Source organism: Barbus barbus, assembly GCF_936440315.1.
Source record: "Barbus barbus genome assembly, chromosome: 19".
Taxonomy (NCBI): domain Eukaryota; kingdom Metazoa; phylum Chordata; class Actinopteri; order Cypriniformes; family Cyprinidae; genus Barbus; species Barbus barbus.
The window spans coordinates 29,684,171-29,708,305 of record NC_136747.1 but is presented as its reverse complement, the minus strand read 5'-3'; the positions used below and the strand labels follow the sequence as shown (position 1 = coordinate 29,708,305).

At 38.0% G+C, this 24,135-nt stretch overlaps 1 protein-coding gene across 7 annotated transcripts; it reads right to left on the bottom strand.

Moving 5' to 3' along the window:
* Positions 1-12,158: 12,158 nt before the first annotated feature.
* Positions 12,159-23,953, bottom strand: LOC306885294 (uncharacterized protein). Of its 7 annotated transcripts, XM_079441724.1 has the most exons (5): positions 22,255-23,914; positions 21,748-21,789; positions 16,088-16,125; positions 15,813-15,907; positions 12,159-15,310 (listed from the first exon to the last, which is right to left on the bottom strand). In XM_079441724.1, exons 4-5 carry the CDS (start codon positions 15,872-15,874, stop codon positions 14,218-14,220), a joined length of 1,155 nt encoding a protein of 384 aa, XP_079297850.1. In that variant the 5' UTR covers positions 15,875-15,907; positions 16,088-16,125; positions 21,748-21,789; positions 22,255-23,914; the 3' UTR covers positions 12,159-14,217. The 7 variants fall into 7 exon arrangements, with proteins under 7 accessions (XP_079297850.1, XP_079297848.1, XP_079297853.1 ...); XM_079441722.1 differs by lacking the exon at positions 16,088-16,125 and having other exon boundaries at positions 22,255-23,953; XM_079441727.1 differs by lacking the exon at positions 21,748-21,789 and having other exon boundaries at positions 22,255-22,516.
* Between the last annotated feature and the right edge of the window lie 182 nt (positions 23,954-24,135).

Sequence of the window (24,135 nt, the reverse complement as noted above, 5' to 3'; positions counted from 1 at the left end):
GCATGAACAAATAATACACATGTGCATGACGTCAGTGTTTTCACACATTCACGTTTTTGTTGTTTACCTGGAGAAGGTAAAGGCATCGTTTTCAAAACTTTGCACTTTGAAACCCAATTTTTAAATGCTTAAATTGTTTAAACAGCCCCTTAATGTCTTCTTAATCTTCAGTTGATTTCATCTAAGGCATTGGCTGGAAGTCAGTTGTAGTTCTTGGGTTTCTCTCATTCATTGTTCCTTCACCAATTCTGTAATAGCAGGTGTTCATCATTACTGCTCAATCGTCACTCGACTGATCACTTAATAATTAACCTTTTTCATTAATAGTTAACTTTTTTTACCACTTATATAAATACTGAGTGTTAATTTAATGCTGTGTACTAACTTTCCCTATCTGATGGTAATGTATTCCACAATTTTGGAGCGTAATTTGCTATTCTATCGTCTATAGCTGGGAACATGCAGTATTAGATGATCTTAAAGTTCTTGATAGTTTATAATAAACAAGAGAACTGGCAATATAATTAGGTCCTTGCCCATTACAGGCTTTGTTTGTAATGAGGAGGACTTATCCACCTTTTTCCTGCATAAACGATGAGCACCGTCATTACAAATTCTAACTTCCGACTGGATGCTCTTCAGTTCCGGTCTCCATAGGAACCCCATCTGTTTTCAATATGACTTTGGCAGCCTTGTGTCATCTATACACACTCTGACAGATGAAGAACTGACAAAAGACAGTCACTGTAAAGTGATGGAGCTATGGATCCATGTGCTTTTTTAAACCATTTTAATAGCTTTGATAGGTAAACATTAGATTATCGGCTTGGAAAACATGCTAATTTGACTAGAAATGCTGGTCACTGGAAATGTAAAGCATCCTTTTAGTTACGAGTCAGGCACGACCTCTGCATTCAGGAAAACGATGGAGAGGAAGCCAGTGCAAAGCAACTATACTGATGTTATATGTTCTCCTTTTTAGTTCTAATTTCTGAGCTGGCGAAATTTGGATAAGCTTAAATCTATCAATTTTTATTTATTTTATTTTTTTTTGGGGGGGGGGGGGGGCAGTAAAAAGTGCATTACCCTAGTCAAGTCTACTTGAGATAAAAGCATGTATTTCTGTATCTTTCTGGTTTTAAAGAAAAAAGTCAATTTTTTGAATGTTACTTAATTGAAAAAATTTTGTCACCTTATTAACATGGGAGTCAAAAGTTAAATCTGGGTCAAAAATGACAGAGACTTGTCAAACCTAAGGAGTCAATTTGACCAAATTCTTAAACAACATATCTCTTTTAGTCTTACGGGCCAACAAATAGGATATTTATAGGATAGTTTTAACTAATGGGATAGTTTTATGTTTGTTTAACTTTAAAAAGTTGTTATTTATAAAATGATTTACTGCCATAATGCCACAGTATTATTTGACAGTGTTCATGCTGTCAAACGGTTGCTAGTGTTCTCCCAGTCTAGGGTTGGGAGAGGGGGTAATAGGGTAAAATTAACCAGAAAGAGAAACAAATATAATACACTGAGGAATAAAACATCCCTTCAGTCCTCTGTCCCAGAAATGAGACAACCACTTGTTGTGGAAAATACAAATTGTTTATTTGTTTTAATAACACAACATAAGAAAAATGGAAGCAATTAATCTTTAGGAGAGGGTCTTAGCCAAAACAACAAACAAAAAAGTGACTAACTGCCAGAAGGAGAACTAAATAATCTAAATAAACAACATAAGCTTCCCTCTACTCTCTTGCTAACCAAAAACAGGGGTGAACATATTTAAATGAAAACATGGCACCCTCTCCCTAGAGCTTCCCACGAGGCTAAAAGAATTAGAAGGATTAACAAGATAAATAGACACAATGCCTTTTAGGAAAATAATCACAAATATAGCTGCAAGCAGCAATTACCGGGGTTCAAGCACTTAAGATGGTCTTGGCCAACCTGGATGTATGGCTGACAGTTAAACACATCCAAAATGGAGAATAGGCTTACAGACACAACAAATACACACACACACACACACACACACACACACACACACACACACACACACATGTTGGTTTTTGTGGTTTATGGGGACTCTCCATAGGCGTAATGGTTTTTATACTGAACAAACTGTGTGTGCTATTGTCCTACACCAACCCTACACCTAAACTTAGCCCTCACAGGAGACTTTGTGCATTTTTAGATTTTCAAAAAAACACCATTTAGTATGTTTTTTAAGCCTTTTGAATTACGGGGACATAGGCAGTGTCCTCATAAACCACCTTCATATTGTAATACCTCTGTCATACCCATGTCATTATACACATTTGTGTCCTCATAAACCACATAAACATGCACACACACACACACACACACACAATCACACACACACACACACACACACACACACACACACACACACACACAGACATACATGCACTCTCATTTTTGTTGCAGAGATATATATTTGAAATAAATAAGTGACAATACTTATTGCAAGTCTTCTTTTTTTAAGAGTTTATTTGTCATTTTCAGGTTTTACTTTAATCATAATCTGGCATAATTGTAAAAAACAGTAGTCAAAAAAACCTGCACAAATAAAATGAATACCATATGAGCGGGACAGAGCAATGTCTATAGTACCATATTAAACTGTAAAATGACTGCCAAAAGCATTCAGATACAAGTTTTCACAAAAACAAAAAGTTTTATAAAATGATAAACTTTACATTTCAGCCTTTAAACCAAAAGTCAAAAGTATTAATTATTTATTTTAACAATTAAATTATTATATAAATTAAATAACATGAATTAGGGGTGTGCGAATTTGACCAAAAAAAATTATATCTTGATATTTTCTGGGATTTTATCGATAACAATAATTAGACGATATTTTGCTGAGTGTGTTATTGTGCTGGTATCTTAAATTTTACCATAGACAGCTGACTCCTGATTTTTTTTTAATATTCTTCACATTCTGTGTGGTCAGTTCACAGCAGTGATAGAAATTAATATTTTCCAATACGTTGTATGGGCATTTTAACCTTTAAGCCATTTTTTCTAAAAGTGTGCATCGTCTTTTGAGTCAAATTATTGCATTTGGACAATTACCAAGCAAATTAAATCAGTATAAACAAAACATATCTTTGCAATGCATCTGAAGTGGCCTTTAGATGTATTTACACACTCTTTAATGCAGCTCAGAGGGGCAAGTTTATTTATATAGCACATTTCATACACAGTGGTAATTCAAAGTGCTTTACATAAAAGAAAGTGAAATAGTCATTAAAAATAATAAATCACAACAATTAAAAAATAATAATAAAAACAAGGAATTTTAAAATGATATAGAAATTGATTTAAAATGAATTTAAAACAGTTAAGAATAGATAATGATTACATAGAATACAGTGACGTCAGTTGGGACATATAGCACAGTGCTCATTCAACAAATGCACAGTTAAACAGATGAGTTTTGAGTCTTGATTTAAATGTAGCTAATGTTTTAGCACATCTGATCTCTTCTGGAAGCTGGTTCCAACTGTGGGCCACATAATAGCTAAAAGCAGACTCCCCTTGTTTTGTGTGAACCCTTGGTATTTCTAACTGACTCGATCCTAATGATCTGAGTGGTCTGTTAGATTTACATAGAATGCTAACCTGCAGTTACAAATTCATAAATACGGTTTTGATATTTGAAACATAAAACATTGAAAACTGATGTTTGAAATTATTTAAAAAAAATTAAGATACTTTAAATGTGAAATTAAAACCTGTTTACAAGTGAGTCACTGTTAATAAGTGAGTCATTGCGATTGAACTGAATCATTTAAAAGGTTGATTCATTCAGGAAAGAATCACCGTCATGTTGCTCAGAGACGCAAAAAAGGTGTTTGGAATTATTTTTGTTGTAGAAATAGAGCAAAAGCAGGAACGTAAGTCTATTAATATTAACTTCTTGTTTATTGAACTGTTGCATAAAATCAAAATCACATTTGTAATCATGCTGACTTTTGAAGAAAAGACTGGCACTCTTTGTGTGATATTAACTATATGAAATGATATACCGTAAATATAGGCTGTACATTTTCTGCCCCCGTATCTTAAATTATGTGATCATTGTAAATGTATTTTAATAGACTGAATTGTGCAGTGAAACTCATACACGCACTAGTTTAACCTCTGTTATCTGATTCATTCTCTGACAGCAGGTGTCGCGTTTGGCTGAAATATAATGGTTTTCCCAGAAAAGACAGAAAACAAAGCACCGGGCATTTTTAATGAAATCATAGCCTTTTGAAGTTTAATCTTCATATTCTGCCATATCGCAATTCTGGACTTTCCGTCTCCAAATTTAAGACCTCTTGAAATCATAATTAAGAATATCTTGTACAATTTAAGACTTTTTAAGGCCTTAAATTTGATACAACTAAATGTAAGACTTTTTAAGACCCAGCGGAAACCCTGTGATATGTCTGTATAAACAAAATGGTAAAGTTTGACTAAATGTGATTTCAAATAACAGTGATTTTATAATATCTAAGCATGAATCCATCAAACCTAAGAATAGTACTGTTTCAGTTAGTTCAGTGGTTCTCAAACCTCTCCATGAAGTACCCCAGCACTGCACATTTTATATGTCTCCCTATATCTGATAAACCCACTTCAGGTCTTGCAGTCTCCACTAATGAGCTGATGAGTTTAATCAGGTGTGATAGACGAGGGAGACAATCAAAATATTCAGGGCTGGGGGTACTCCAGGACAGGTTTGAGAACCACTGAGTTAGTTGAATGAGCCCCTTAGTGGTCTTCCGCTGCCATCTAGTGGTTATAAATTGCAGTTTCTCATATAACACATTGTTTTTAACCTTTAAAACTATTATAGTGTTATTTTTTTTACCCAATCTCTCTTCAAATGTTGCATGAAATTACGCATAATTTTACACCGTTTTGAGAATTTGATGGCTTTCCTTTAGGATTCATAGGCCTTTTGGGTACACTATGTAAAGAACATATTATAAAATTACCGATTTATAGTTGTGCGAATGCAAATGTTCAACTTTTTTTGATAATTATTGACCTAGAGAGTCTAAAGAATAGTTCTGCATTGAATCATCAGAATAGTTCTGATATGCGCTTCAATTCTGATTCTGGCAAAATATCAGTGCTGGTACTACTAGATCTTAGTGCTGCGTTTGACACTGTCGATCATAACATACTTTTAGAGAGACTGGAAAACTGGGTCGGGCTTTCTGGGATGGCACTCAAATGGTTCAGATCATACTTAGAAGGGAGAGGTTATTATGTGAGTGTGACGACCCATGTGTTATGCGTGTCATCCTTGTGACTGCTCCGCCTCTCAGCTAATTGTTCTCTGATGGGTTCGAGGACACCTGCTGTTGGTTTCCTGTTTCGCCGGTCTCACCCTTTAAAGAGCTGCATGACCATTGGCCTGAAGAAGGGCTGCACTTTGGACTTGGCTTTGTTTGGTTTTGATTTAACCTTGTTTTATTTTATACATTCAACACTAGTATAGTCCATTACATTTGCATGCATTCACTTAACTTTACACTACTGATTCCTGACTGTTACATGCTACATTGTTTTCTTTCTTTGTGTTTTTCCTCTTTAATTAATAAATCGTTTGTTATTCGCACTTTCTTGTGTGTCCCCATTTTTGTTACGTCCTTTTCGAGCTATGGGGCGTAATAAGTGGGGGCTCGTCCGTTTTGTAGTAAAATTAGTTTGGTAGTGTGAGAATGATTGAAATATTGGATAAACTCGATCGTTTTTTTTTTTTTTTTTCATTCATTCGGTTGAACACAGTTTGGAACGTTTGTTTGCTCGTGACGTTTTGAGAAATCCTATTTGAATAATTTGACGTCACATTGCAATTTAGTTATGTGTTAGGGGGACACCTGAAAGTGATTTTGTGCAGTTGATCGCCGTTTGAGGTCACAGACAGGTAAGTGACTCTTGTGCAAATTTGTTTGTTTAACTTGGAGTTTTCCCTGTTAGGTTTAGCGACTTGTTTCCTTGAGACATGTCGTTTTGTTGTAGTGTTGTGGTGAAAGCGGGTAGTAGCGGTTGTCTCGGGAGCACTTCCATGGTGTTGTGATTGTCGCTGGTTTAACTGGTTGCAATTTCACCCATTGGGCTCATGTGCTTAATTTCCCCCCGCCGGTAACTGCATGAAGATTAGGGTTTAGTAAGTTAGGTTGTTTTATCTGGAAAGGTAGATGGGGGGGAAATTCTGAGTGTTTGATTGCACAATTAGTTGCTTACGGTCTGTTAAGTGTTTATGGCTGATGTGGAAAAGTTTGTTAATTCGCCATTACAAGTGTCGTTGGATAAATGCACAAAAGGGCAACTTTTAGAAATTGCAGAGTTTTATGAAATTAAAATTAGTGATAAGAGATTCAAAGAAAATACTATTAAAAGTGAGTTGAAAAATAAGTTGATGGAAAAAGGAATTTTATCAATTGAAATGGAGCAGACTGAAGACGTGCAGGCACAAAGCGTATCTGCTTTACAGTCAGTTTTAACCTTTGATCAACAAAAGGAGTTATTATTATTACAAATGGATCATGAGAGAATGAAGCAAAAATCGGAACAGGGTAAACTTGAGTTAGAAAAGGCAAAAATGGAGCTGGAGTATTTAAAACTCAAACTGATACAGGAAAGTAAGTTGAATACTGATAGTTCAGTGGAATCTGCTGCTTGTGGAAGTTTTCCACTCCATCAAAATTTAAAACTTGTTCCTAAATTCAATGAACATGATCCGGATGTTTTTTTTTCTCTTTTTGAACGTGTCGCTGAAATTCAGGGTTGGTCCAAGACAAACTGTGTGTTGTTGTTACAGTGCGTGTTAGTTGGTAAGGCACAGTTAGCTTTTTCTGCTTTAACTACTGATGAGTGTAAAGAGTATGATACGGTTAAGTCGGCAGTGTTAAAAGTGTATGAGTGTGTGCCTGAAACCTATCGTCAACGATTTAGGTCATGCACGATGGTTTCAGGCCAGACCCATTTGGAGTTTGTACGAGATTTAAGGCGACATGTTACACGTTGGTGCGTATCTCTTGATGTGAAAACATTTGATAAATTGCTTGAGTTGATTATAGTTGAACAGTTTAAAACATCTGTTTCGGATCAAATTGCGACGCATGTCAATGAACACAATGTTCAGTCTCCAGAGGAGGCTGCTGCATTGGCTGATAACTTTGTACTTATTCACAGGACTACTGCGGCTGTTTGGCAGACACGGGAGGAAGCGAGTGTAGCTCGTTTGATAAATACCACTTCCCAGCCCGGTCGCATTTTTTCCAACAAATTTGATTCATCAAAAATATGTAATTATTGTCATGGAAAAGGACATTGGAAAGCGGACTGTTTGGTACTTAAAAGTAAAAATAAACGTGCCGAGACGAATAAATTCAAGCCTGTTGCAATGGCCAGTTCTGTTCATTTGGGTGAGATTGAGATTAAACCTCCTAATGATTATTTATCTACTTATGCTCCTTTTATTACAGAAGGTCGAGTGTCCTTATTGGATGGATCTGTGGAAGTTCCCATTAAAATTCTGCGTGACACTGGAGCTGTGGATAGTTTCATTTTAGAGTCCATTTTGCCATTTTCCTCGCAATCTGAGACTGGAGAGAGTATGTTAGTTCGGGGAATGGGTTTGAATACACTATTAGTTCCTTTACATAGGGTGAGGCTTCATTCTGATTTGGTGACTGGGGAGGTAGTGGTAGGACTGCGTCCTATTTTACCAATTGAAGGGGTTCACCTTATTTTGGGTAACAAATTGGCAGGAAGTCGTGTTTGGCCTAATGTATCTTCGTCTCCTATGGTTTTGTTGAAAGGGGATGCTATTCAGGTAGTTTCAAAGGGAGACCCTGTGGCTGTTGCAACTCGGTCGATGACTAAAAATACTGAATATGGGCTGACAGATGAAGCCAAAGTAGTACCAAGAGCAGTGGTTTCTCTTTCTATACCTGATTTGTCTGATCTGTCTTTTCCTTTCTCCTCAGATGAATGGAGTAAGGAACAACATTCAGATTCTTCACTGGCTGAATTATTTTCTCTTGTTTTTTCTGACAGTGACGTATCCGATGTTGCCAGAGCATACTTTGTTCAGGACGGACTTTTACTGAGGAAGTGGAGTCCTCATGGTGAGGATTTTGTTGGTGATCCTGTTGTTCAGGTGGTTGTTCCTGCAAAGTTTCGTTCTGTTGTTTTGGAAGTGGCTCATGAAAAATCTGGTCATTCTGGGGTTAAGAAAACCTATGATCGGGTTCTGCGCTATTTTTTTTGGCCACGGTTAAAGTGTGATATTTCAGCTTATATTACAGGCCTTGAGGGGTGTGCAGTGTATTTAGATGACCTTGTAGTGTTCAGTGATAGTTGGGATTCACATTTAAACCGTTTGCGTTCGGTTTTGAGGCGTTTGTCAGAGGCCAAATTGACGGTAAACCTGGCAAAATGTAGTTTTGCTCAGGCTACTATAACTTACTAGCACTATCTATTCTAATTGTATTTTATCTATGTCTTTTTATTAAAAAATAACAATAATAATAATAATTATCTGTACTGCGTTAGGCTAACCAAGACTTGTAATAGCACTTGCACGTTGTTGCTCTTTTGTTGGTTTTGATTGCTTCTTATGTCCTCATTTGTAAGTCGCTTTGGATAAAAGCGTCTGCTAAATGACTAAATAAATAAATAAAAATAAATAAACTTACCTTGGCAAAGTGGTGGGGAACGGAGAGGTACGGCCATTAAGCGCCAAAGTTCAGGCAATTTGTGATTATCCTGTTCCTATAACAAAAAAGGAGCTTATGCGTTTTTTAGGGTTGGTCGGTTATTACCGTTCCTTCTGCCGAAATTTCTCTTCAGTTGTCGCACCACTTACTGATCTTTTAAAGGCCAAGGCAAAATTTGTTTGGTCTGTGAATTGTGCAGTGGCGTTTGACAATGTCAAATCTTTATTGTGTTCTTCAGCTGTCCTTGCTGTTCCTTGCTTTGAGAGGTCTTTTTCATTACAGGTGGATGCAAGCCAAGTTGGTGCAGGGGCTGTCCTTCAGCAGGGCGATGAGGAAGGCGTGGTTCGCCCTGTCAGTTTTTCTCTCGCAAGTTTAACTCGTATCAACTGAATTATTCTGTGGTGGAAAAGGAAGCTTTAGCTTTGATTTGGGCGTTACAACACTTTGATGTTTATGTTGGTTTGGGTCAACCCGTTGTTGTTTATACGGACCACAACCCGTTGACGCTTTTGAATTCTTTTCATTGCCCAAATCAAAGGCTCATTCGTTGGTCTCTGTTCTTACAGGCTTACTCCCTTGATATTCGTCATATTAGAGGATCTGAAAATATCGTTGCTGATGCACTGTCGCGTGCTCCTCTGGGTAATTGAAGCGCAGTTAATTATTTTCGTTAATTTTTATTTATTTTTTTTTATTACAGGGATTCTTAATAGACCCCTGTCTTAAGGGGTGGGGTGTGACGACCCATGTGTTATGCGTGTCATCCTTGTGACTGCTCCGCCTCTCAGCTAATTGTTCTCTGATGGGTTCGAGGACACCTGCTGTTGGTTTCCTGTTTCGCCGGTCTCACCCTTTAAAGAGCTGCATGACCATTGGCCTGAAGAAGGGCTGCACTTTGGACTTGGCTTTGTTTGGTTTTGATTTAACCTTGTTTTATTTTATACATTCAACACTAGTATAGTCCATTACATTTGCATGCATTCACTTAACTTTACACTACTGATTCCTGACTGTTACATGCTACATTGTTTTCTTTCTTTGTGTTTTTTCGCTTTAATTAATAAATCGTTTATTATTCGCACTTTCTTGTGTGTCCCCATTTTTGTTACGTCCTTTTCGAGCTATGGGGCGTAACAGTGAGTATAGGAGAGCATAAGTCTTAGTGGACGGCCATGACATGTGGAGTCCCACAAGGCTCAATTCTTGCACCGCTCTTGTTTAACCTGTATATGCTCCCACTAAGTCAGATAATGAGGAAGAACCAAATTGCCTATCACAGCTATGCTGATGATACCCAGATTTACCTAGCCTTATCTCCAAATGACTACAGCCCCATTGACTCCCTCTGCCAATGCATTGATGAAATTAACAGTTGGATGTGCCAGAACTTCCTTCAGTTAAACAAGGAGAAAACTGAAGTCATTGCATTTGGAAACAAAGATGAAGTTCTCAAGGTGAATGCATACCTTGACTCTAGGGGTCAAACAACTAAAAATCAAGTCAGAAATCTTGGGGTGATTCTGGAGACAGACCTTAGTTTCAGTAGTCATGTCAAAGCAGTAACTAAATCAGCATACTATCATCTCAAAAACATTGCAAGAATTAGATGTTTTGTTTCCAGTCAAGACTTGGAGAAACTTGTTCATGCCTTTATCACCAGCAGGGTGGATTACTGTAATGGTCTCCTCACCGGCCTTCCCAAGAAGACCATTAGACAGCTGCAGCTCATCCAGAACGCTGCTGCCAGAATTCTGACTAGAACCAGAAAATCTGAGCATATCACACCAGTCCTCAGGTCCTTACACTGGCTTCCAGTTACATTTAGGATTGATTTTAAAGTACTTTTACTCGTTTATAAGTCACTCAATGGCCCAGGACCTAAATATATTGCTGATATGCTCACTGAATATAAACCGAACAGACCACTCAGATCATTAGGATCGAGTCAGTTAGAAATGCCAAGGGTTCACACAAAACAAGGGGAGTCTGCGTTTAGCTATTATGCGGCCCGCAGTTGGAACCAGCTTCCAGAAGAGATCAGATGTGCTAAAACATTAACCACATTTAAATCAAGACTCAAAACTCATCTGTTTAACTGTGCATTTGTTGAATGAGCACTGCGCTATTTGTCCGAACTGACTGCAATGAATTTTATGTATAATCATTTTCTTTAAATTCATTTTAAATCAATTTCTATATCATTTTAAAATTCCTTGTTTTTATTATTTTTATTTCCATGTTTTTATTGATTTTTAATGTCTATTTCACTTTCTTTTATGTAAAGCACTTTGAATTACCACTGTGTATGAAATGTGCTATATAAATAAACTTGCCTTGCCTTGCATTGATTTGATTGATTTTGAGTTGAAAACTGAGGCTAGTTCACAGAAGTAGGTTTTTTAAATAATCTCAAATATTTGAAGAACAGTTTGATTGACAGCAGTGATCCTAGAGGCAAAGTTGATCAGAACGAGAAGATCTATCGTATGATATGAAGATATAGTGTATAAGTGAATATTATGAACACTTTATTGCAATTTGAGGTCATTTACTATAGAAATACTGTGTTTTAGAGGCCTTTTTCATTGTTATAGCGCCACCTATGGTCCAATCTCCATGAAATGTATTATGCTTGTTAAGCGTCATCTGACACATGTTTTCAACAAGTTTAGTAAAGTTTCGAGTTTTTGGTTAGGTTTTATAGGCTTCTGGGTATATTTGGCCACACCCCTTTTTAATGACCCCCGTTACAGCTAACCAAAGGACAAAATTCAATATTTTTTTGATAACTATTGATCTAGAGAGGCCAGAGAATATTACTACAGTGGTTTGATCGAGATTGAGCAAAAATCCAGAGACTAGTTTGCAAAAGTAGGTTTTTAACATAATTGAGAATATTTCATGAAGATCTAGGGTTTGTGTGAATATATGGACATGTTCTACAATTTCAAGTTATTTTATATACAAATATTGTGTATTTGAAGGCTTTTTTTTTACTGTTATAGCGCCAACTATGGTCCGATCTCCATGAAACTTTGTATGCTTGTTAAGATGTTTCCACCAACTTTCGTAAAGTTTCAAGTTTTTTTTTTTTTAGGTTTTATAGGTTTTTGGGTCTATGTGGCCCCTCCCTCCTTTTTAAATGAGCCATTTATAGCTAACCAAAGGACAAAATTGTAATTTTTTTCTATAATTATTGATCGAGAGCGTCCAGAGATTATTACTGCAGTGGTTTGATCGAGATTGAGCGAAAAACCAGAGACTAGTTCGTAAAAGTAAGTTTTAAACATTTCTGAATAATTAACGAACAATTTGATTGACAGCAATGGTTGTTGAGGCATGTTACACCCCGTCTAGGGAAAAAGGGATAACATGAAAGAGTCAACGATGTGCAAGGAATTAGAACAAAAGTTATTTATTTCCTTAATTTGGGACATATGATTCAGGAGCTGACAAAGCCAAAATAACAAACAAAACAACCTTAAATTTAAACCTCTTTCCTAAACCTTAACCCAAAAGAAAAGAAAACGAAAATACAATCGATAAACCTATCTCCCTAACCAAAAACAGAGATTAAACAGTTTACAACAAAGAAAAGACTGGCGTCAAACTCCCTACTTTCCCAAAAATAAACCAGTATTTACAATATGTACAACCAGGCAAACAAACTGTAAGGGCAGTCCAAATCAGTGTCAATAAAACAGGCAAAGGGGTCAAATGTGCCAACAGGGCCAATGAGATATTTAGGTACAAAACAGCTTCAAATCAAACAAACAAACAAACAAACGGTACTCACAGTCTCAAAACTCTTAACCCTCAAAATACTCCTTTCACACACAAATACTCTTTACACTCAAACAACAAGCTCGCTCGCGCTCGCGCTCGCGCTCTCTCTCTCTCTCTCTCTCTCTCTCTCTGCCCAAACACAAAACCCACTCCTTCCTTCTCTCCCGAGGAAGTGATTTTTTTTTTTTTTTTTTTTTTTTTTTTTATAAAACACGCTGCACCAATCAGGATCGAGCAGCAATCATCGTGCAGGAACCAATCCGATGACGTTCCAATCATCCTGCAGGAATCCAACAGATGACGTTCCTAGACAGACACAGTGAGAGACTGACAAAACAACAGAGAGACAGCAAAATACAAACCAAAGGGTCGTAACAGGCAAAATTACTCATTATGAGGAGATCTATCAAATGACATGCATATTGTGTAGATGTGTGAAACACCACGTGATTACAGAGCCAAAAAATGTCGTTAGAACCAACTAGTAGCCGATTTCTTTCAAAATTCTTACAGACCTTTAGGGCCATGGGTCAAACATGCCCACCGAGTTTCGTTCTGATCAGCCACGGTTAACCTTGTCTAATAGGTGCTCAAATTTCATTGGCCAATGGCGGCCATGTTTTTTTAGATACACCAATGTCCTCATAGATACTTATGGCACACTGGACAAAGACACTGCATACCAATTTTCAGGTCAATTGGACTAACGCTTGCGTAGTTATAGCCATTTTTGTGTTTTTCTCCCTTATAGCGCCACGAAGTGGCAGAGCTGTACAATTTTTTTTATTTTACCAAAGATTGAGTTCTCACACATGTGAACCGAGTTTGGTGAAGTTATCTCATTTTGTTCACGAGTTATAGCCTTTTTCGTAAAATTGACCCTCCGCTTTCGAACGTTTTGGCGCCCCATTGTGACGGTGAGTCGAAATTTCAGCTTTTTTTTTTTATATATAATTATTGATATTCATTGTCCAGAGAATTTTTCTGCACTGGTTTGGTTCAGATTGGGTGAAAAACCTAGGACTAGTTCGCAAAAGTAGGTTTTGGACAAAAACCATACTTCGCAGTGCAAATCTGTCCCTTTTGTCGGCCTTGACCCAAGGATTCCAAAAATGTATTTTTTTTGAGTCTACCACAAGTGGTTTAGGAGCTATGAGCAATTTTGCATTTTTGTTCACTGTAGCGCCCCCCATAGGCCGATTGGGGCGAGTCTTTGCGCCTGAGTAGCGAGCCAGACTACTACCTTCTGACAAAGTTTCAGCTCTCTAGGCCTTACAGTTTGTTCTGCACGATCAGTTTTAGGGAAGAATAATAATAATACAAATCTTAAGTTACAATAGGGTTTCAGCACTTCGTGCTTGAACCCCTAATAATTGATTGATCAAAACACATCTTAATAGCAGGTTTAAACAGGACCTTATTTAAAGTCTATTTCAAGGCTATTTACTGTCTTGGACTCTACTGTCGGCAAACAGCACCCTCTGAACACAAACATAATTTTTTTTTTTCTTTGTACTAGTTTTTGTTAATTATACTGTACATTGGATCCAGAAGTAGAGAAAAACAATCATGACAGTTCTCTTTACAATGCAGGTTGAATTACATTACACTATGGTAACACAACCCAGATCAAGTGGTTTCTTTGTAAAGAGTTACTCCAAAAACCTACAGATTAAAAAAAAACAAGAAAAATGCTCAATGGAGCATTATAGTTGCCTCTGTGCTTTTGTCTAACCAGGACAGATGTGCCGTTTTCCCACTCTTTATTAAACTCTTTGATAGCAGTGTCTCTAGCGTCTTTAATTTCATTCAGAGTTTTCTGAAAATGAGCAGCTGATTCTCTCATCTGATGAATGAATTTCAAAGTATCTGATTTGATATTTTTAGCATTTCTTTTGCCTGCTGACTGATTCATTTCAGAGATCTCCATTGAATTTTGAACAATGCAGTAAACTTCAACAGCAACAGACAGAGCTGAGATTACACCACTGACCGCCGCTGCTGAACAGACAGCTTTTGCAGTTGTTGCAGACACAGTGACAATTTTGACCTTCTCTGAAGACAAACACATGGTTTTGACAAACTTTGATGTTGAATTAATGTATTTGACAGTCTCTGAAGATGACCTGACAGCACCTGAACAGGACTGGAAGGTTCTGGTAGCCGCTTTAGTCCAACAAACAGCTTTATCAAACTGTTTAGCCGCTTCACTCTTTTGGGGCATTTCAGCTTTAGGAGGTCCTAAAATGGCTGAAACACCTCTCACTTTATCTACTCCTCCGTGCATCATCCTTGCTGGTATATAATAATTCATATCCTGCTGCACCAGCTGTTGAATGTCTTCTGTGCTGTTAATTATTGTTTTCAGAATCTCGAGTATTGCGTTTATTGTGTTCTGGAAATCATTGGTGATCTTCTCAATATTCTCTCGTAGGCGTTTCTGCTCGGTGTTGTTCCTGTCGTTGCATATTGCACCTGTTGCTGCTCCAGCTGCTCCAACAACACCACCAACAACAGTAAGACCTAAAGAAACACCTAATGTGAACGGGGCCAAAGCCAGACCCACTATAGATGTGATTCCTCCAGCTGCTCCCATTGTTGCTCCTGTCAAACTGCCCACTGTAGTGTTCTTGTGCATGGATTCCAGTTCATCAGTGATGGTAGTGAGCTTCTTTATTTGACCAGTGAGTGACTGATGCTTTCTGTCAAAATCTAAGTTCAATATCTTTATCTTTGTTTTGATGTCATCAAAAATGAGAAGCTTCCTGGAATATTGGAGACTATTTTAAATGTGTGCATTTTATAAATTGCCAGTGTTATCAGTCAAATGGGGATCGGGTCAACTGGGGACATGCATGCCCTTACAGGCAATTCATTTTACTTGGATTCCCATGAGGCAACATTTTTTTTTTTTTTATGTTATGTTATTTTCCAGAAATACAAATCAAACATGCTTGTAATCATTAGTTGAATATCATCAATAAACTGTGTTGTTTTCTCTGTTCTCATGTATTTGACAGCATGAGTATAGTTTGGGGGAGTCATGTTTATAATATCACATGCAGTGAATCTGTCATTGTCTAACATCTGCTGGAAAGCCAATTTTTTTACATGTACGTGCATGTCCCCACTGATCCATAACACCAGGATTACCACAGAGACTGTGTGACTACATTTTAACAACTAAAAGTAATACTTGTCATAATACAAACATAAATGACATAATACATATTTATAAAGTTGAAGTTTAGAGCAAGAAAAGCTTACCGTTCACATGTCTTCTCTAGTTGATTCCCACAAATGTCAAACCATGATTTGGAGTGTTCCATCACTGACAGACAGATATATTTCTGCTCGAGTCTCTGATCAAAGGGAAAATTAATTAACTCATCCATAAGCAAGCAGTATGAATATTGCTCTTAGAAATATTTACTACGTGATTAAGAAAAACTTTATATAGGAAATTTATATAGGAAATATTGCATGCATAGCCACTTATCTTAAATAATTTAAGATAATTAACAGAAAAGAAACTGGCTTACTTTAGGTTTAAGCGTATCCACTGAATTCACTTTGTTTTCTAGTTGACATGATTATTAAAAGGGAGAAAGGCAAGGTGGGTGTTAAATAGTTTCATAAAATGCTGTTGTTAGTAAATAGTTTACAGCAGTTAAGCAATATTACTTACTATCATTACCTATAAATACCCCAGTGTTAAATGAACACAGATCAGCGTTCGTATGGGAACCATTAGCAGAGTGTTAGAAAAACGCTCCGAACCACTGATTCGAAACAAAAGATTTGCAAAAGTTTCCAATCTTCATGGAGCAGTGTTTCGAAAGTGCCCATCACTAAGTGTAAACTTGGTTAACTCTTCATGAATTTTTCAGAAAAGCGTCATTGTCAATTATTGGTTAACCCTTGTGTGGTGTTCATATATTTGTTACTCAGCCAGTGTTCATGGGCCTGGTGGACCTGCTGGGTTTGATCAACACAATCAAAAATTATATGTTAAAGTACTCAACAGATGTTTACTTTATCCCAGTTACAAGCAATATATACAGCATATATGGTCAAGATTTTACACTAAACAATACTTTTGGATTGAACTATTTTTAGAGTTTACACCAAAAAAAGTGGCGTTTTATAAGACAAGTCACAGACTTTTTGTGACAGGTGGGATTAAGTTTACGGCTCTTCCCATTCATTCCTATGGTATCCATAAACGGCGACTGCGTGTCGCACAACTCTCTGACTGAAATTCAATGACGTCAAGGCTGTAATGTGATTGGTTATCAAGGCACACGGGATCCAAGTTGACCGCTACGCTTTCTCCAATAGTAAATAATACAGACCCTCTCATCTCCCGGTCTGTTGAAAGTGTAACAGCCAGCTTGGATCATGAATTGATTTACATTTACATTTATTCATTTAGCTGACGCTTTTATCCAAAGCGACTTACAATTGCTATATATGTCAGAGGTCGCACGCCTCTGGAGCAACTAGGGGTTAAGTGTCTTGCTCAGGGACACATTGGTGTCTCACAGTGGATTCGAACCCGGGTCTCTCACACCAAAGGCATGTGTCTTATCCACTGCGCCATCACCACCCCTTTGTGATGATCTTGATCTTGACGAAAGACCACCAGAGGGCATAAGTGAGTGGAATATCTTCCCGTCTTCCTCCTTGTTGAGAACCTACTATAAAAGCTGTCACCTCGTGACCTTAATGACGTGTCTATCTATACATACCACCTCTACATGTCATCACTTCCTCCGAGTCTTCTCGTTGACCCGAGTGACCAGAGGGTCATAGAACCACGGTTACATGCATGCAACGTTCTCTTTCCTTGGCTGCAGACCGCCAGAGGGCATAACTGAGTGGCAGGCCCGGATTAAGAACACCTGGGGCTATAGCAAACCCAAGGACCCCCATTCATAGTAACGTATCTTGGTGCCACAATGTTTTCTACCACGTTTTTGTTTATTTCATTTTTTTAATCAAATCTCCAACACACAGAGATACAATGAGTATGCAAACTAAATATTCCAGGCTACAATACATTACAAGAATAAATACATTAACACTAGATATGAAGTCAAAGCAAACAGGTTTCCAGAAACAGCAACAACTTTTGAGTACATACAGCTCCCTTAAGCAGTTTATTTTAAATAGTTTTATTATTAGAAGGTCTTCTTTCTGGCCCTAGAAGAGGAGAATCATCAGGGCTGGACTGGTGCTAAAATTCAGCCCATCTGGCCCACACAGTCCCCCATAAATGGTTGCTGGGGTTAGAGCAATTGGAATAAATAAATTATTTATTAATAAATAACAGACGAAAAACAAATGATATTTTTGAATACTTAAAATGCATTTAACAATATAAATTTTCCATTATATTGCAGGCTCTTAATTATGGAATTCATATTTTTAATTCATATTAAAGTTTATTAGAACTATAAAATTCTCCTTTGTAGTTGCCCTACTGAAAAGCTAATTCTTGAATCCAGAGTTAACTGTATAATATTAGTAAACAGCGTCAGCTCACGTGAGTACGCGCCCGTGTATCCGTCGTCATGCGACAGAAAGGTCGCGCTCTAGACAGTCATGAACGTGCTGACAGCCGGTTGCCCAGGATGTGGTTTAAACGTAATACTGTTGTAAGTACTGTTCAGTTTCTTGTATAGACCAATCTTTTCGCTTCATTAGACCTCAATGTATCAGCAGGAGCCACGGGTATTGATTTGGTCTTGTTTTTATATGTTTTTTTGAATCTCAAAAACCGGTAGCTATTGACTTGCATTTTATGAATCACCAAGGGCAACGGTTTCACTTAAAAATCTTCTTTACTGTTCTACTGAAGAAAAAAAGTCACCCACATCTTGGATGGCCTGAGGATGAGTAAATTAACAGCAAATTTTCATTTTTGGGTGAAAAATGAATCCCTTTAAGTTGCCCTATTAAGGGACAATTAAAGATGCCACAGTGGGTTCTATTCGAGGCATCGCTCAGATCCTCCATTGCTGCTAACAGATGCGAAACGCTATCCAGCCTGGTTGAATGAGCGGATTTAAATGCTTGTGAAAATACCTCTGTAAAATCTGGTGATTGTGGAATAGCAAATGCGTTAGTCCATGGAAACAAATGGCAAAGGAGATTTGTATGCACAGTTCCCGTTGTTGGTTTGGGGACCAGTCCCAACTTTTCTAAAGCGTTTTTATTGTGCGTACTAGATCGTCAGACATAAACGATCCCTCACTCTGATCATCCGCATTATCATCACTGTTATTATCATTCCTGGTTCCTTATCTGAAACAAATTGTTCTTCCGAGAACAGCAAATCTGTAGCTGCCACGGAGACACAATCAATGTCATCTGGAAATAATGTGTGATCAGGCAGCGAGACAGACGGGATACCAGTGGATGCCTGATTCCGAAATCTCAGAAGCTGGCTAGGGTTGTAATTTTGCCAAAACCACCTGAATTTTCCCTATTCCATCAGTCACGTCATCATCTCTACGGACAAGTTCTTTTTTTACCTTTCTTTTGTTTCAGGAAACATGCCTAACCCTGCAAGGCAAGCATGTTGCATTGCTAGGGGCATCATGTGGCAATGGATGCATGGATCTTCCAGAGCTTCCCTAAGATGCTCAACACCCAGGCAGCTTGGACACTGGTCGTGACCATCATCAAGTTCCATCTGCATCTGCAGGACGAACACCGTGCCGACATATTTCTTAGACTATATCAGGTATACCAGTGCCCTACAATTGTATTTAATTTATTTTGTTAATATTTACCAGATGCCTACGGGCGGTTTGGAAAGAACCACACTCACCCGGTAAACAATATTTTTTGCAGGGAGTTATGCCCTCTGGTGGTCTGCAGCCAAGGAAATATAACTCAAAAACATGCTATGAAGCATTATCAAGAGCATGCCAAACCACTGCAACCAGAGTTTTAAAAAATCTTCACGGCACAAGGTTTCAGTGACCTGGTGCTGCATGCATGTGGATGAGCGGCCAAACTGCATAGAAGAATCTGCGGTTTTGAAAATACCCACATTCGTTTGGACAGGTCCTCTGTGTACATATGTGACCATACTACAGAATAACATTGAAGCAGTGTTAGAGTTAATTAGGTACTTAAATGATAAATTGACACCTGATGATAACGAGCAGAATCACTGGAGGAAAGAGAAACACAAGAACTACGACTTCAAGTCCAGTTTTCAGTTTCATACAAGCTTAATTAAACGCATCACAAAACAATTTAAATTTTAAATTAGTTCTAAAATCTAATTAAAAACATTTCAGTGCATCACTATTACTAAATTAACCTTAGTAATCCATTTACAGAAACTGCATATTAGTAAGCGTTCAAACACATCCATATTATTAATATACCCCCAACTTTTAGCAGTCCTGATTGAAACGTTGCTTCTTAATGAATGATGTAATGAAACTGGAGAATCTCGAGACACCAGCTCAACCGTAGAAGTGAGTTTAGACTCAACCTGCACGTGTTGAAACAGACAAACTCTGTGACTTCCTGAGCATAGTTTTCAAGCAGCTGCATTGCCACCTCATTTGCATCTTTTGCAAAGACGGCCGGAAGCAGCTCAGTGTGCACGGTAAAACTTGCTCTCACAGCACAAGGATAAGATTAAATTCCACCTAAAATGCACAAAACGTCATCACACCCACAGTAAATTCCATAATATAATATAATTAACAGTCTGTGTTAATATAATAACAGTCTGTGGCCACATCCACATAAAGCCAGAAATTTCCCTATTTGATCTTTTTTCCCCTTGTTCTACAAAAAAATCCGTAAACACGGCATCATCTCAAGGAATATTTGTGTACACACGAAACGACTGAAACAGACTCAAAACGATGTAAAATACAGGCCAGACCAGTATGTGGCTATGCAATTGTGCCACAGAGATACACTAAAAACGGAGAAGAAGACTTGGAGCATGCACATAAACCTGGGCTGTATCCGAAATCGCCCACCAAATACCCTTAAATAGGGCACTAACTTAGGGAACAGCTATTTTTAATGGTGTCTCTGTTTTTCTTTTGTCAATACAATAAAATTATTTTCTTTGTTGATTATTTATAATATGGATTAAAAAAGCTGAAATATTTTTCTTCTTCAAAATAAGATATTTTGAAGAAGAAAGATTTTTCAGGATGCAAATATACCTTGTTTACTTTTATGTGCTTGCACAACATCAAAGCAATAAGACTTCACAGGGATTCATAACTATATCTTTAATTAAGGGTAGTTTCTCTGCGTGAAAGTAGAAACATTGTTCTACCATGTGTTATTGTACTGTTATTTTAATGATAAAGAGCAAGCAAAAGCACGCAAATCGATCTCGAATGGGTGCTCGACTAAGAAACAAGTACAACATTTTTTTCAATGTAAAGTCGGCAACACCAAAGCTCCAAAAATATCAAAAATTTTATTAAAAAAACTTTCTGCATTGCGTGTGACATTTCGAGCATGCAGGCTCTTCATCAGACACTCTGATGAAGAACCTGCGCGCTCGAAACGTCACAAATGCTGAAGTTTTTTATTAAATTTTTGATTTTAAATAAAATATTGGAGCTTTGGTGTTGCCGACTTTACATTTTTTTTCTTTATTTTAATGGCAATACAGAACGGCATTAAAATAAACCATCCACTTCCATCTAACACTGGAATAAAGCTTGGCTAAATAATTTTGTTGTTGTTGTTGTTGTTTTATAAAGAGGAGGTCATTTTAAGCCATAAAACTTGCTGAATGTTTTAATGGTACAAAGACTTCATGGGAAAGTCTCCATGCAGTTTTCTAACAAAATAAAAGTTTGAGGGAGTTTAAAGCTGGGAAGGAAAGAAATAAAGACAGTATTGTAATTTTACTACTGGTAAAGTAAATTAATTATTACTGTGCTTATGAAATATTCATTTTCAGTAAAATTTTGGTTATGAAAAGTGAAACGTTGTTCTATTGTGTTTTATTGTACTGTGTATTTTACTGCACTGTAATATATATTCTTGTACCAACAATAAAGACAAATTCTCCTCTATCCTCTATCCCTGGCTTGGCAAATAATTACTTTCTGATTCTGGTTCTAATCTTAAAATGCATTCATTCATTGAACAAATGAAAATAAAACTAAACTGATATGTTTAGGCAATGAAGTCAAACCTGAGTGTTGATGTCTTTCTCTCTGTGTTGTGTGTCCATCTCCTGAAGTTCAAATAGCAAACAAAAGTGATCTTCTCAGTTTATATACACAAGTATAAGCAATACTAGTGTTCTTTGAAATCATGTGACATACCTGAAAGTGAAAGTGTCTGTTTTGTTTTGAGATTGCACTTTATTTACATAAATGTATTCTTTTGTGTGCAGAAAATATTTTCACACAATTTAGTTTTTGCAAGATAGACATCAGACATTATTTCTTACCCTCATTCCAATTCTGATGAATCAAAGCTTATGACACAGTATTTTCTGAGCAGCTTGATTCACAGTGAAATGAACACAGGGACCCACTGTTAATGATTTGATTGTATTATTTTTTGTGATGTTTTATTAACAAATTTCGGGAGGAGCAAGCGCAGATAATTAACACGGCCAATTCACCATCAGCAATCACACAGTCTATCCTATCAGCCAAGAGCGAACTTCTATAAATAGACCAAGCCATCTTACCTTCATTCTCTCTACAGTTTTAGCATTCGGTTTTGCTCCTTTGCTATCATAGCACAGATGCATCTTTTTCTGGAAAATGAAAGAACCTGGACCGGGGATTTTTCGTATCCTCCATCGCAATCTGCAAGCTCTAGGCTCACTCCTTTTCCGTCAGTCACCACCGCCGAGCACCAGGCTTCATCACAGCCGTTGCTCCGCTCGACCAGCCACACAATGCTCCACAAAGCTGAGGCTTAACCTTGCCTCAACCGACATCCTTGTCTCATTCGGCCATTCCAATATATCCTCTGATCGGAAGTGGACAGTATTTAAGCCAGAAGCAAACACTGATTTATTCTGATGAATCATTCCCGCGGAGGGCAAACAAAGCAGATACGTGCGATCCATTCGTTACACTGCAAATTATCCAACTGCACTCCTAAATCCACTCCAGGCGCAAGGCGACCAATAGATTGAGCAAAGCCCCGATCTTGCCTCACTCTCCACCATCATTGTCCCGTACAAGACCCGGCTCCCTTAGAGCGCTGGGTCGCAGCGCCAGGCCTCAAACGAGCCTAGGCCGCACCCCAGTTCTCACCGCAGCAAAACCTCACTCACTCACTTCTTTTCTCCGCAGTTCTTCCGGCCGCAGTGCCGTATATAGCTGGACCTCCAGCTCTCGTAGCAGTCAGCGCGAGGCTGCCTCCGGTAGCGGCGCAGGCCGTGTTGCAAACATCAACATGGTTTGCATCATTTGTTGCAAAAAAAATAAAAAATTGTTAAACAATGCGATGACATTATGGATGGTGATGTCATGTCGGCAACCATGACGCAAACTGCGTAGAGCACACAAGGTAATGATTAATTTTCCGTATTAAATTCAACTAGCATTTTACCTGTATTTTAAATTGCACATTACTCAGATAGACAGATAAGATGTAAAAGATTGTTTGAACTTAATTTTTCGAAATCATTGTACCTAAATGAACAATTATAGGTGCAAACTAACAACTAAGGTGTATCATAAAGAACTATTTATATCATCATTGAACAAATGCAACCCACTTTGCATGTGTTGTGCATACTACTAGGCACCCCTCTTCAAGTCTCTACCAACCGATGTGCGGCTTGGCTGGCCAGCTTTTTCAATACTTCCTCCCTTTCGCATGGTTAAGAGAAAAACATGTATTTTCATAAATATTTTCTCCTGCTACTTCCAACCCCTCTTTCTTTTTCAGTGGTCTCCAGCTCCCACAACACTCGCTAGCGTGAGTCTGCCTCCGCTAGCGGCACAGGCTCTCCAGCTATTTTTCTCAGAATATCACAAGCCTCCACGGCCTACAGCTACAGAAGCTGAAACGAGCACAAAGTTGCTTATGCTTGCAACACATGCCCTCACATCTCAGTCTTTACCTCCCATTACTTCTAATCCTTTTCCTTTTGAGTGGCCTCCAGCTCCCATAGCACACACTAGCGTGAGTCTGCCTCCGCTAGCTGCGCAGGCTTTTCAGGATGTCAAAAAACCCCACTCCTGTGGTCTACAATGGCTGAAGGAAGCGTGAGGCTGCCTCCGCTTGCAAATCAGGCCCACACATCTTGGGCTTTTCTAACGACCCCCTTTTTCTTTTCAGTCGCCTCCAGCTCCCATGGCAGACACTAGCCCAGAGGTCTATTTAAAGTCAGGCTGCCTCTGCTGCAGGGTTGTCAATACGATGCATTCGAATTTTAGGCGTGTCAGGCAGCCTTATCAGTAGCACACAGAAGGCGTATTTTGCACATTTTCTAGAGTGACATCACTTTTAGTCTCTTATCTCGCACAAGAGAAGCATGTTTAGAAAGTCATGCAACATGTCTTATTGGCTCTCGTCGCTTTATATTAAACTATGCATACATGATGCTGTT

Bases quoted from the DNA above. Each gene is read 5' to 3' on its own strand.
- LOC306885294 (XM_079441722.1), bottom strand. From the start codon at position 22,317: ATGCATCTGTGCTATGATAGCAAAGGAGCAAAACCGAATGCTAAAACT. The intron at 21,790-22,254 runs GTAAGATGGCTT...TTTGAACTTCAG, and splicing joins AAACTGTAGAGAGAATGAAG to GAGATGGACACACAACACAG. The intron at 15,908-21,747 runs GTTTGACTTCAT...CCCTTTGATCAG, and splicing joins AGAAAGACATCAACACTCAG to AGACTCGAGCAGAAATATAT.